General features: G+C 40.8%; 2 protein-coding genes across 6 annotated transcripts; one reads left to right on the top strand and one right to left on the bottom strand.

Annotated features, from left to right (window-relative positions):
* Positions 1-2,102: 2,102 nt before the first annotated feature.
* LOC115249904 (uncharacterized) lies at positions 2,103-6,609 on the top strand. Of its 2 annotated transcripts, XM_029836471.1 has the most exons (7): positions 2,103-2,291; positions 2,398-2,502; positions 2,570-2,636; positions 2,713-2,898; positions 3,023-3,083; positions 3,166-3,319; positions 6,253-6,607. In XM_029836471.1, the coding sequence occupies exons 2-7, from the start codon at positions 2,398-2,400 to the stop codon at positions 6,349-6,351; spliced, it is 672 nt and encodes a 223-aa protein (XP_029692331.1). In that variant the 5' UTR covers positions 2,103-2,291; the 3' UTR covers positions 6,352-6,607. The 2 variants fall into 2 exon arrangements, with proteins under 2 accessions (XP_029692331.1, XP_029692330.1); XM_029836470.1 differs by having other exon boundaries at positions 2,103-2,502; positions 6,253-6,609.
* Positions 6,610-6,817: 208 nt separating this feature from the next.
* naa60 (N-alpha-acetyltransferase 60, NatF catalytic subunit) lies at positions 6,818-13,875 on the bottom strand. 4 transcript variants are annotated; one of them, XM_029836615.1, is made up of 8 exons: positions 13,668-13,875; positions 12,892-12,991; positions 12,328-12,443; positions 11,811-11,940; positions 11,202-11,298; positions 10,418-10,652; positions 9,765-9,937; positions 6,818-9,680 (listed from the first exon to the last, which is right to left on the bottom strand). In XM_029836615.1, exons 3-7 carry the CDS (start codon positions 12,435-12,437, stop codon positions 9,781-9,783), a joined length of 729 nt encoding a protein of 242 aa, XP_029692475.1. In that variant the 5' UTR covers positions 12,438-12,443; positions 12,892-12,991; positions 13,668-13,875; the 3' UTR covers positions 6,818-9,680; positions 9,765-9,780. The 4 variants fall into 4 exon arrangements, with proteins under 4 accessions (XP_029692475.1, XP_029692474.1, XP_003964394.1 ...); XM_029836614.1 differs by having other exon boundaries at positions 12,929-12,991; XM_003964345.3 differs by lacking the exon at positions 12,892-12,991.
* Positions 13,876-14,946: the final 1,071 nt, after the last annotated feature.

Here is a 14,946-nt window from a genome sequence, read left to right as displayed (position 1 = left end):
TCCCCCTCCTTCAGCATCTCAGTGCAGCATTCACACCAGAGTGAGCGAGACACAGACCTTTATTTCTGCAGATTCGGGCTGATTTTTTAATTTATGAAACTGATCAGCGAACATCTGATTGACCACGTGGTTCTGTGGCGGTGAAAGAGGTTTTAGGTCGACGTGAAGAGGGATAAATAACAACGAAGAGACCAAAAATACACTGCGCAATGTTGGAGAAGTTCCCATAACACAGAACCTGATGTCACATCTTTGGTCACTTTAAGTTAGCCATTATTTAAAGTTATAAAGTCCAAATTTTATTTCTTATGATCCTAAAGGCGGTTCATTTACCAATGAGAGATCGCTGCGGGAGAGAAATCAAGACGCAAAGCCGTTGTGAGCCATTGCGCGCAGAGTAGGAGAAAAAAAAAGACTAGATCTGTGTTTTATAATCATCAGCTATTCTTCACCATGAACTATGTTAAAAACAAACACCGCTCACGCCTCCCATACGGCAGCTTACTGTCCTGCGTAAAGATGAAAGTGACTTCCTACAGCCCTGATTTGCAGACGCCGTGCGCAGAGGTTCAGGAGCAGAAGTCCCGCAGGGTAAATAAATATTCAGGCAGTTATTTTGCAGATATTTAATTTCATTGTTCAATCAAATAGTGCTCTTTCCCATTGTATTTTTAAATTCAGGTCAAGGCTCCGCTACACGCTTCAAAAGTTCAAAGGATGACGGCAAACGCCATTTAATTCATTTGAAAGAGACCTTCAACTCTACGATTTTTATTTTATTTTTTGTAAGAGTTCAAAATGTGTTCATTTAATAAATAAAATTTAATTTTCTGAAACATGGATGGACTGCATGGATTTCATAAGCAACACAATATTTACAAGTTTAAATAGTACACACACACACACACACACACACACACACACACACACACATCTTCTTTTCAGATGTCAAAAAGTGTTTGCGGCTCCCAGTGTTGTCTTTTCCGTGGAAACCGGGTCGAAATGGCTCTTTGAGTGTTAAAGATTGCCGACCCCTGAGCTCGATCTATCATATCTCAGTATATCTTCAAGTCATTCATTCATCATTTAAGGCTCATCAGGTTTACCTAGTTGAAAAACGGCGGAAAACATCTACAAAAAAAATAGATCCTTACAAGGACAATTTAAGATGCAAGCGAAGGAGACGTGAATGTGTTTTTTTTTTCAAAATCATACTCTGTTTGGCCACGCCCAGTGCCTCTGAGATCAAAGACTTTTATATATCCTTTCATGCTTTGATGTATGCAAGTATCAAACCATTGATCTTGGTGTGGGGCAGTTCCTGTATATGTGAAACCCTGCAATTCAACAAATGACCACCCTTTGAACAAGGTAAGAGTTGCTGCAATAGGACTAAAATAATCCAATGTGGATTAAATGAATGATTACAGTTTAGCAGTTTTTTTAATACACCAGATTGCTTATTTACTATGTTTACTGTGTTGCAAAATCCAAAACATCAGCTTGAAACTTTAAGGGCAGTGTGTGATATTTTAAAGCAGGAAAAGGACGATTCTTAGCCCTCTGCTTAAAGTTACTGTAATCTGCTCAAAGTTAGCAAAAGAGTGCAGCATTACTAGATTTGCAAGAGTTGGCATATGTGCACTCCATATAAAGTAGGCTGAGCCTTCATTTGCTCGCTTTGATCTCAGATTGTTGAAGCAATTTACCCCCCCCCCCCCCCCCCACATCTGCACCACCACTGATTATGACCTATATAAATTAAAACAAGATGCATCTATTTAAATTGACTTTTAATTGACTCATTCCATCTTCTATTATTCTGAGAATCATCTTTGTATCAAGATATCTTTTTTATTCCTTTAATGAATAATAATTAAAATGATAATTTTACTTATTTTATTTATTTATATACTTACTGTAATTACCCCGCAGCGTTGCACACGTTCACTGTGCTTTTCATTGTTTGGGGTTTTGTCCACATATGTCTTGTCTTGTAATGTACTTTGGGTCACTTTTTTGGTTTTTGCAAAGTGTTATATAAATAAACTTTGACTGATTCATCTTCCTTTGATTTACTTTCTTCACGTCACTTTAGACAGGATGAATTATCAGTACACTTCAGCAAGGAGTCATCCTCGGGGGGGCCTCATGAATGACTCCAGGAGAAGGAAACGTGTCCACAATTATGAGGAAGATGAGCACATGAAAAAACTACGCAGAGAGAGACTGTACTGGGAGGAAAATGAGTGGAGAGCCCCTCAGCAGAGTTTTGTAGTGGACCGGAGAAGGTTTGAGGGCCCTCGCGGCCACATGCACTACCCACCAGTGAGTGGTGGAATGGGCTGGCTCCACACTCCACCTGACCCTCCAAACTATTTCCACATGGCTCCTCAGATGTCCCGCAGACAGCCACCAAATGTGCACCAACTGCATTCATACGAGTATGCACCGTGCCACCTTAACCACCCCCTGTTCCCCAAGATCACCCCGAGACAGCCGGTGAGCAGCTTGTTAAGCATTGATATGCTCGTCAGTCATCCCAAACTAACTGGAATTTCTCCATCAGGTGGACACGAGGAGACCCAAGGTGCCAGTCCAGCATCCCACCTGGAACGTGCCTGCCGGACACCAGCGTACGCTCCTCTGCCTTCATGAATACTGTCATAGCAAATTAGCATTTGTAATTGACTTGTGCTTGCGTCTCCGCAGCCCCGCGGTTGGATGTTGATGACCTCTTGTCCAAACTTTTGAACAGCGGCGTCATCAAACTCCCAGAGGTCCCCGCTCCGGAGAAAAGGCTCAGCCAGAAGAGCATTGATGACCTGCTGGCATATCTTTTGTCTGCCGGTGTCATCAAAGCCCCACACAGCAACAGCACCTGGACCCCAAGTGCAGGTGCTGTTGTACAAACAATATCCACCTTAACATCAACCTTTATGTTCTCAATGTTTCATTAAATTAACCCAAACTTGTGAAACTTTCTCAGACCCATTGATTTCCAATATTTATTACTCTCTAGCAATCCAGTCAGAGGAGGAGGCCCCTGACCTCCAGGACTTTTCAAAGACAAAGATGAAGCGGTGAGTTAAATGTGGACACTTAAGTTTGAAAGTCACATTTTTGATGATCCCAGTGTTTAATGGTATCATTTCCCACCCCCAGGCGTTATGAGAACGTTATACAAGAGCTTTACATGGAGACTCAGTGCAGTCAGTGTGCACTGAGGTTCAAACAATCGGACCAGTACAAGGAACATCTGGAATCCCACCAGAATTCACCGCCCAGCAAAACCAGATCCTGGTACGCCAGTGTCAACGTGAGTACAAATACTCATCAGATTAAGCCAACTCGAACACAGGGAAACTTAACAGAAGAATTAATTTCCAAGAACCAGCCTTTAATAACACTGGGGAACACAATTTTTGTTGAGTTATGCCTGACAACTGTTTTTAACTAATTTTGGGTGAAGAATTTATCTCAGTTTTTCTTTATCACATGAGGTTTTTGACCTATAGGATCCCCTATAGGTAGTTCAAAGCATCCCCTATAGGACTTTGACAGTACTGACCTATTGGGAGCAGCACACCTCTCACCACACTCTGAGTCCAGTTGTAATCAGCTGGCAAGTCTTACTAAAGCTAACCAGTGGCTTATCTGGAGGGGAAGCTGTGGAGAAAAAAACTTGATGTGCTAGAAAAAAGAAATTGACTGCAATTTTGGAATCAGCATGCCAATTTTAGTTTAATTCAGCATAAAAATCTAACCCAGAATGTTTTTTTCAAATTCTTCCCCAGTGTAATCAAAAGCTGTGTTGATAGAGCATTCTATTCTATTCTATTGATCTTCTCATAGCTTCCGATCATGGACTGGTCTCTATGCTGGTTCTGCTGGACCTCAGTGCTGCTTTTGATACAGTTGATCACAGCATCCTGTTACAGAGACTGGAACATGTGATTGGGATTAAAGGGACAGCACTAGACTGGTTTAGATCATACTTATCTGATAGATACCAGTTTGCCCATGTCCATGGTGTTCCCTCCTCATACAGTAGGGTTAGCCATGGAGTTCCTCAAGATTCTGTACTCGGACCAATCCTCTTCACATTGTACATGCTTCCCTTAGGGAACATTATTCGGCAGCATGGGATAAATTTTCATTGTTATGCTGATGACACTCAGCTCTATTTATCCATGAAACCCGAGGAGACAGAGAAGTTAGTGAAGCTCCAGACCTGTCTTAAAGACATAAAGTCCTGGATGTCTTCAAATTTCCTCCTCCTTAACTCAGGAAAAACTGAGGTCATGGTGTTTGGTCCTGAACCTCTCAGGGATAGATTAGATCACATGATCACTCTAGATGGTATCTCATTAACATCTAGTCTCTCTGTGAGGAATCTAGGAGTAACTTTTAATCAAAATCTCTCCTTCAACTCACACATTAAATTAGTCTCTAGAAGTGCCTTTTTTCACTTGAGGAACATCACAAAGATCAGGAAACTGCTGACGCGGCATGATGCTGAAAAGTTAGTCCATGCATTTGTTACTTCCAGGCTGGACTACTGTAACTCCTTATTATCAGGGTGTCCAAACAACTCTTTAAGAAGCCTCCAGTTGATCCAAAATGCTGCAGCTAGAGTTCTGACAGGTATTGACAAAAGAGATCACATTACTCCTGTACTGGCGTCGCTTCATTGGCTGCCCGTTAAATTTAGAATAATTTTTAAAACCCTTCTTTTGACCTACAAGGTCCTCAGAGGCCTAGCTCCATCCTACCTGGAGGAGCTAGTGATACCTTACCAGCCCAATAGACCGCTCCGCTCTCAGAATGCTGGTCTACTTGTGGTTCCCAGAGTTTCCAGGAGTAGAATGGGGGGCCGAGCATTTAGCTACCAGGCCCCCCTGCTATGGAACCATCTCCCTGTCCAGGTACGGGAGGCTGACTCCATCGCTACTTTTAAGATCAGACTCAAAACCTACCTCTTTGAAAAAGCTTATTGTTACTAATTCAGTAGTTCCAGTTTCTATCATAGACCGACAAATTATCATACTTAGGGGGTCGTCTAATCGTTAGGTCACATCTTAGTTATGCTGTTATAGGCCAAGGCTGCCGGGGTCCAGAAACATGATCACCTGACAGGCCTCTGTCACTCCACTGGGTCATGGTTTCCTCTCCTTTCCTCTCCTTTCCTCTCCTCATCAAGCAGACTAGTTATGCTGATTCTTGTGTAGTTTTTCTGCTCCCCCCCCCCCCCCCCCCCCCCCCCCCCCCCCCCCCCCCCCCGCCCCTCCCCTCTATTTATTTACAGGTATCGCCGCCCTCAGAGCTGCATAATGACCTCCGGCCCCGCTGAAGTGATTGTGCATCATATTTTTTGTGTGTGTTTCTGTGCTCTGTGCCTCTCCTCTCCCTCTCCCTCTCCCTCTCCCTCTCCCTCTCCCTCTCCCTCTTCTCTCCTCTCCTCTCCTCTCCTCTCCTCTCCTCTCCTCTCCTCTCCTCTCCTCTCCTCTCCCCCTCCTTCTCCTTTTCCCCTCAGAGCTGCATAATGACCTCCGGCCCTGCTGAAGTGATTGTGCTTCATATTTTTTGTGTGTGTTTCTGTGCTCTGTGCCTCTCCTCTCCCTCTCCCTCTCCCTCTCCCTCTCCCTCTCCCTCTCCCTCTCCCTCTCCCTCTCCTCTCCTCTCCTCTCCTCTCCTCTCCTCTCCTCTCCTCTCCTCTCCTCTCCCCCTCCTTCTCCTTTTCCTCTCCTCTACCTCCCTTCCACTCTACTTCTCTCCTCTACCCCTCTCCTCTCCTACCTATCCTATCCTCTACCTGTCCTCCCCCTTCTCCTCTCTCTTTACCCAGCCGGCCATCAGCAGGAGGGTCCCCCTACATGAGCCTGGTCCTGCTCAAGGTTTCTTCCTGTTAAAGGGGAGTTTTTCCTTGCCACTGTTGCTTGTCTGGGGTCAGGCCCTGGGATTCTGGAAAGCGCCTTGAAACAATTTTGATTGTATAAGACACTATATAAATAAAGATTGATTGATTGATTGATTGATTGATTGATATTCTGAACTTAATCTTGCCAAAAAAAAATGTTCAAATATAAGATTTAAAATAAATAAATGGCCATTCTTTAGATAACGCAATGAATGATGTCTTAAATGAAGGCCCTAGGAGGATCCTGAAAGATTGGCAGCAGCAGCTTTCTTCTTTAATGAAGACCATGCTCTTCTGTCAATACTATGGTTGCGTTTGCATGTCTCTGGCAGGAATGGATCAACCACAACCCCAAGGACGCAGGTGAAGAAATGACACCTATTGGAGATCCAGAAGAACCAGACTCCATCCGAAACTGTCCTCTGAGATGATCCAGTCTGTCCTCCAACAGCCCTCATTATGCTGAAAATGAGCCAGCATCATGGACCCCCATTCGTGCTGCATCAGCTGCAGCTGAGAATGAAAATATGTAAAACATGTATATGTACAAATATTTTAATGCTCCTACACATTTTTATACCAATTTAATTAGTACATCACTGCATTCTTATTTTGGTACTGTGATGATCCCAATGAATTTGATGTAATAGCTGAGCAGTTTAAAGAGAAAGATAAACAAACATTCAATGTGATGGCTGTTTGTCATTAATAAGAATCACCTCTGGGCACTTTCCCAAAATGCACGTGTAGGCCTCTCATTTACGGCTCCAAACAAATGAGGTCAAATGTCTGGAGCGTCAAAGGTGAACGACCAATAAAGGTGATCAAAGGCGTTGTAGGCAGGTAGACAGACGGATAAAATATAAACCAACAATGAAAAAAACATTCCACCGCTGTGATTATAGCAACTGAAATTTATTAAAAGGTTGCAGGAGTGATAAACATGATCCTGTAGACATTTTAAAAGATGTTGCTAGTAAAACAGTGTTCAATACAACTTCAGATGGCCCATTTTTACTGTTTTGGAAAAACTGGCTCAGTGTCATACATATACAACAGATCACAATTATAACATTGTGGAGGTCATTTTATTTTATTTTGTCTCTCTCGCTATTTAGCAACACCGTTACCGCATATTCCATCAACAGCAAAAACAAAGCCTTTTAAAAATCAAACAAGAATAATCACAAATTGGAAGATTCAACAAAAACCTGTTGCTGAATCAACCTTTAAGACAATCTGCAGTTTGTAAAGGAAATAGCAAGGTGGATCCCTGCCACAGCTGTGATGGATGTGCATGAACAGCAACTTATGGCTCTGAAATGTGCCTTTGAACATTGTGGGGAAAAAGGAATAAAAACAGAATTGAGTCAAAATTCCACTAATCTCATAAACATGTGACACACATTTACTAAAACAGTGAATCTAAACATACTGATTATATTCTGCCTTTGGACACACGGCATTCTGTTTTATATTATACAGTGCATCCCAACCTATTTATGCTTCGGCTGCTTTGATATAGACTGACAATTCTTGCAACTATAGACTTTTTCTTATTCTACTCAAGTCTCTCAAATACAAATGCAACTACAATGTCAGGAATGAAAAAGGCTCTGGGTTGTGACAACATATTTGAGATGTAAAACACACGTTAGTAAACTGTCATACAGCGGAGACCCTACGATCAGTGAAAAAAGATATTCCTATTGCATTCGACATATGAACAACTCACGAGGGGCTGGTAAGCTGATAAAGACCCTCACTGTCACAATAAATGCAGATTTTTAATTTAATCTTTTAGTGCAACTGAATGCAATCAGACAACCACAAGAGATGTTTAGCCAGCACATCTAACTAAATGTGCCGTGAATTCCATGCTATAAGATGCTAATTTTCCAATGCCTTGGCCCCTGCGGCTTAAGGATTTTTATGAATTCTTCAATTGCCCCACTGGGATAACTTAAGTTTTCTGTATTTGAATATTTACGGCCGAGCAGCCACCAGAGGGCGCTCGAGCAGCGCGTCAGCAAGACACACAGGTTGAAGAGATACAGTAAAGTGCCGAGAAAGATGCTATTTTAATTGTGTTTTGAACAGTCTTTTTGCACTTCATGTACACACCCTCGCCATAGACAACACACAAATAAATGCTTATGATGCAGCTTTTAAAATAAAGACTATTGATCAACAGCCGGTAGGCTCGTTATTTTTTTAACCGACGTGTTACTGTGTAATTAAATAATGTAATTTTACACTTGTGTCACTGCAATGTTTAGTAATTAAAAATTTTAAATGATCTTTCTGTGTACCATAAAGATTTCCTGTTTCAAAGTGGCCACCTGCAGCTTATAGCCAGGTGCGGCTTATATGTGGAATTCTTCTGAAATTTTATTAAATTTGGGGGTGCAGCTTATAGTCAGGGGCACTCTATAGTGTGGAATTTACGGTATCTTCTATTGACAGATCTAACCAACATGGCCCCTTGCTGGATTCTAAGGTCGGCATATAGACAATCACACACCACTGCGTGAGTGTGCATGATCCGGGGGCATGTTTATATTTCATTCTATATGCTAAGTAGGATCACGCATCTCTGCTGGACATGCAAATAAAACACTTCTGAGCATCAGCCGGAGTGTTAGTACAAATCTAGTAGCACCTATATCCTCAATTCTCTTTAAAAACATCTGAAAAGAATTAAGATGGGTCATGCCATAGTCGTGTTAAACTTTCACAGGGGCATATTATTGTAGCCCAAATTAAAATAACGTTCCAAATTCTGGGCTAACTTTCAGCAAAATGCCAAGAAATTCCATAGATGTTTAGGATATTCATTTAAAACAATCAAGTCTAAACTTTACTCTGTCCCACATAATTTGCTCACATATGCATTCTGTCCTGGGCCTGTTACAATGCTTTTATATAGAATGGGTTGCATGGTTTGCTTACTGTGGACTACAGGGCACAGCCAAAATTCAATATGATAGGAGCTTTTCCTGCAGCCCACCGCCTGGCAGCTCAAACACTCAAGTTGCACTCAGCTTTACTGGGCACAGACATAAGCTCTTGCCATGCAACACTTTAAAAAAATACTTGGATCTGATGGAACGGTGGAGTTTTAACACACTATGTCAAAGGAGCCTTAGAACAGGCAGATCAGGGGTGATGCCAGATGGTTTTTAACTCTCTTTAGGAAAAGTAACTGTCATCTGATTTTATAGTACAGCTAAAAGAAGAGGGGATGAACTATTTTCATCAATGGACAGCATACAACAGACTATATTTAAAGAAGTGTATATATTAACTTAGTATATATAATATACAAACAGTATACAGTCTCTGTAACAGTGATAAGACAGAATGAAACAAAATACACGAGTAAAACTTCAATCTACCGGTACTGTGTTGTCAGTGTGTCTGCAGTCGGTGTGGTTAACAGAGACAAGGTCTGTTGGCAACACTGACATTCAGTGTTATCTAAAGTAACTATGAAACTGATTTCTTTTTCTGGATCTGGAATAGTGCACAAACTAGATAATTTGACAAATACCCCCGGTTTTATCTCTGTCCAAAATGGCAACATGTGAGGTCCAGAACTGCAGAAGCAGACCTGAATCTTGAGTCAGACCTGAAGTGAATCTGGAACATTGTTCAAATGCCTGAAGGCTCAACCAGCAGCTGGATTCCCCGAGACTGAGCTGGGTGAAACAAGGACTGTAGCTCTACATGTCAGCGTGTACGAGGGAAGACATTCCTCCTGTTGGAAAAATGCAAACACAGCAATAAATAACACTGAAGGATTAAAAGAAATAATAAATGCTGGCGTTGTGGCAGCTCTCACCCCCCTATGAGTCGCATCACATTGTTCGGCTGTACTGTATGCCCGTCTTAGACGCAATATTGGACCAGGGCAGCAGAGAGCGCAGCAGGGACTGGGCTTGACGGTACAACCTCTGAGGGAGGGAGCAGGGGCTCAGGCTGGCTATAGTGGAACCAATGTGCTGGATATAATCAGTGCAACAAAAAGTTAAGGCAAAGGGGATAATGCTGGAAAATTGTTTTTTAACACGATGAAGCAAGGATCGAGTGTTTTTGATGGCAGCCGTAAAGTATTAATTATTGACTATCTACCGTAGTTCTCAGTTATAGTTTGTAATTAAAACATAGTGTGCTGCAAAACAAAACTGTATGAAACTCCTACTAAACACTCTTACCTTTTGGGCTGCATTTTGGATTCGAGCTATTAGGATTAAAATCTTGGTTCAAGCTAATTAATTTAAACATTAAATGGGATCAAATGCATGTAAAACATAAATCCACCTGCACAATTTTACTCAGTGGTAAGGGTCAACAAACACAACTTGATCAAGATGAATCACGAAGCAACGTATTGGTACTCTTGAAGGGATGCCTCATACTATCATTAGCATCAATATCCATGTACTGTGTCTGCCATCTTGAATCCTAAAACAAACAATTGATATAAAAGGATATAATATTGTCCAGGGTGGATGACCCCCGTTGATGTAGAGCACATATGTGAATCCGTCTTTAAGAACACCGCGTATGGAGTAGTAGTATGGAAGGTAGTGGTGCTGCCTAAAGTCTCTGCTTTCGTAGAAGTGGATGGCAGTATTGTTGGTGGTGAGGACATGTAGGTAGATGGCCTTACAATGGTCCTGAGCTGTTGTTGATATGTGCTCCTTCAAACTGTCCAGCAGTAGGGAGCCTGAAGGTGGGACACCACACAGTGATTCCATACCTGATTCACATTATGAAGCTTTGTAATTTACCAGAGACACCTAGAGATCTGACTGTGTACGAAAGCCCCACCGGCTGAAGCCCTGTGACACTGCGATTCCCTCCCACGGGAGAAGCTATAAGTTCATCATCTCTGTAAGCCGTAATGCTGAAGCTTCCTACCCGATCTCAGCTTGGAATAAAATACATAAAACCCAGTGAGACTTGTCCACACCTTCCTTCAGAAGCGCCTTGATTCTCTGACCAGAATGATAGTCCATAACCTGCCGCCTCACCCAGCAATCCCTCGAGTCCCACTCTCAAATAGACTGTATTAAAAAGATGATTTACTCTGCAATGATTCTGGCAGTCATCATTAAGAGCAAGTTTTTTTTAGCACAATAATAGCCTGTTTATAAGAATAAGAAGAGATGAATCTATTGTTCTAAAGAGCAAATCTGTGTTTACATAACTGATATTCAATATATAATCTGAAAGGAGTCAAACAGATGCGCGTGTGTGCTGCTGGCAGCAGTACCTATGCCATGTTTCCTGAACTCTTTGACTACTCCCAGGCTGAGGATATAGGCTACCTGCGTGTCCACAGGAAAACTGGAGGCGAGAATGTCTCCATCCTAAACAAGAAATAAGACAGAAATCATGATTTGTATACTTTTGACCACTTTTCTGTTACTTTCAACTTCTGAGATATGAGGCATTCTGTTGAAAAAACTTTTTGTCCCACTAAAATAAAGATTTCACCAAATGAGACCAATAAAAAAATATTAACTTGTAGAAGTAGTTAAAAAATAAATTACTGAATATATTTAAATAGATGAAAACGTCATTTTTTTGTGAATAGAAAATACAGATGCTTTATTAAATAATCTATGGTCAAGAAAAAAATTTTGCAAAATTACTGAAAAATATTTCTGCTATATACCTGATATAGCACATGTGAATACTATAAATCACTAATAATAAGTAATTAAATCACTGCTAAATTCAGCTGTGTACCATCAGTGATTTAGAGCAGATCCTTTCACCAGCGATTTATTTTATGTCATGTAAATCAGCATCACATTCTTCCCTTTGCTGTATAACATAAAGCTTTAAACTTTTGACGTAAGCAGACTGAGCTTTATACCTCTTTATGTACTTTGGTCCGGCCTTTGATTTCGGCCACAATCATTCCCACTATCTTGCCTCTGAACGTGGCAGCGAGGGAGAAGAATTTCTTGTTGGAGGTGATGTCCTGATACCATGAGTCCGGATACCTGCAGTAAGCCAGAACAGATCAGGCAGATTAGGCTCTTAACATTGACAAGGTTATGATGTTATTTAAGATATAGACATTTCTATTTTAGTTTTGACACCTTGACCATTTAATTGTTTGAGAATTATTGATAGTTTCACATGGTTACTACTTTAGTACTTTATATAACTACCCTATGAACTGACCATTTATCACTCTCACACACACACACACACACACACTCACACCCACACCCACACACACACACGTGCACATGACTTTAAAGTGGACTCATTAAACAATCTGGATAAGAGATGACAGTAGCTCCCAAACTATGACACTTTAAAGGCAACAAAACTAAAGAAGCCAACTTTTTCGATTATAATACAGTATGCAACATGGTACTTACTCGATGGGGAACCAGTCACTGCAGAGTAACTTCACATTCTCTATGTCATTATGGCAGAGGAAGCGGAGCTGGACTTCACTGAGAGCCGTGGGAGGCACCACGTCACTCATTCACACCTTAAGAGGACAGCATAAAATAAAGCGGCTTTGCATATGCATCCTAATAAATGGATTTGAATCACAAGTTTTGATATTAAAATATTATACAACATCTAGTCAATTCTAATATAACATAATGGTATTTGTTCAACACAGTGGGAAGAGAGTAGAGCTCCTGACTTCATCAATCATGAAACTTCAGACAGATAATGTGAATAGCCATCACAATACCACTAAAGGGTTGTATGTGTACCTATTGATACCTGATAAAAAGGACTTGTGCCACTTTGTATTATCCCAACTTGAATTCAACTAGAGATACTAATGTCAAACGTATTTTGGACTCATGTTCTCCAATAATGAATAATCTTAAACTTGGATGGTATAAATTGGTTCTTCTTATATACAATCTGTTTTATTATTTAAAGTATGATTAAGCATGCCACAATAAGTCAACCAGAAATACCAGGGTGTTCTGCATATAGAGGTTGTGTTTGACCCACATCACAGCCCACCGCCGAAGAAACGTTGTATAAATCTGCTTGGAGACGTCTGAAGTAGTTGTCCTAAATTGAATTTAAATGTTAACCTGGGTATTCAATAATGAAACGAAATGTGAATGTAGTAAATTTATAAAACATTTATATGCAACTGCATTTCTTTGATTCATGGGGTTGAACTTTAACACTTGACCAGTACTGATGAGGCTCACAACAGTGTCAGTCACTCGACACGGTCAAGCCTGCATAGAATTTAATACCATCAACACGCGGATTTATACATTTCTATTGTCTATGTTGTCTGTGTAAATTCTCAGTCATCCAGGTCATTGTATCCAAGGTAGTTTTCTCTGTCAACTGGACTGGGTTTCTTCTCTTGAAGACGTTTCGCCTTCTATCCAGAAGGCTTCTTCAGTTCAGAACTGAAACCCAGTCCAGTTGACAGAGAAAACTACCTTGGATATTGTCTATGTTGTGAAACGCAGAAAACGACCAAACTCAACAACAAAACATTGCATCGTCAAAAGCGTGTGCGTGAGCAGAAATGCGGTGCTTCTTAAATCCAGGTATCAGTCAACAAAATAAAGTTTCACCCAGAAAGCCAAAGCACAACACTTAAACAGCATCCCTATTATCAAAAAATTATGACAGAACATATTGTTAAATAGTAAGCAACTACTTAGAAGTAAAACATTTCCACGATAACCACGGCTATGCTAGGGTAATGGCTATGGTCAGGTACCTTGTTTCTACAGCCAGAACGAAGGAAATGTGAAAAAGAATGACGTCCAGTGGTATGATTTGTTATTCCTACTACACTGGACACAGCATCATGAAGAAACAGTCTTCTGTAATTCACAAGACCGTTTCATTACTGTGCCAAAATCTGCACAGGATGCTACCTTAGCCGGAGATTCCCTTACTTCGCTAATTCACGGCTGGATGTTTACTTCCTGTTTGTATGACCCTACCGTAACCTGATGAACCGGTGTCGTAAAAAGAAGGTGTTACGACACTTCCGTGCGCTCCGATTATTGCAAATTATTATTGTAGCGTTGGTGGTTGGCAAATAGTTTTTTTCTTCTTGAAAGTGGAAACTAATCATCTGCAAAATATCAAGGCATGTCATCCTCAACAGTAAACCCTTTTCAGCAAGGCACTTTCCCACCATTTGATGAGAAAAACAATGTAATACTGAAAAATAAAGCAAAATATGGAAAACAATAATGCACACATTAAGCACTCTTAGATTATTTTGAATATTTTCAGTTTTCAAACCTCTTCTTCTTTACACTTCCTCCCATAGATTTCCTGTTTGTTTTACAGAATTTAACCATTTTAGCCTTTAGATAATAAAGACATTCTGTCATGAAAAAAACATTTGTAACTTTAATCACTTCTTGAATTGCACAAATGGGTTTTACTGCTCTAACGTTTTTTTGTTGTTTCAATCAATAGTACTTTACCCAAAGTCTGTCTAATATTACTGGGTTATTTGGCTTTTTTCCCCTCATTCCTGAGACTGTCTCACTATGCTTATGTGAATGAATGATTCTCTCTCTCTCTCTCTCTCTCTCTCACACACACACACACACACACACACACACACACACACACACACACACACACACACACACACACACACACACACAAGCACAAGCACAAACATACAGCATAAAACTTAATGTTATTCATTGAATACATGGCTGATCTATGTTCAGGTTTAGGACTGTATTTGAAAAGCCTCTCGTGTGACCTGAATAACAACATTTAAGCCTCAAGAGCAGGGAAGATAGGAGCATCTGTTTGGTTCTCAATAACTTGTGCAACAGGTTTCAGTAGCTTTTAAGCTGGAATTGGTGAAGGCTTGTCATGGCACTGTTAATGTATTTCCTAAACTATTCTGGTGTATTTGTGGCACTATGCTGTTGGCACTGAACTATGTCCCCACTTACTTTTTGCCAGTGTGATGCCTGACAGAAGTTCTCATGTTGCACATTAACAGATTATTGGCTAGTAGA

The sequence above is a fragment of the Takifugu rubripes genome, chromosome 5 (assembly GCF_901000725.2).
Source record: "Takifugu rubripes chromosome 5, fTakRub1.2, whole genome shotgun sequence".
NCBI classification, from domain to species: Eukaryota; Metazoa; Chordata; class Actinopteri; order Tetraodontiformes; family Tetraodontidae; genus Takifugu; species Takifugu rubripes.
This window is presented reverse-complemented; position numbering and strand designations above follow the sequence as displayed.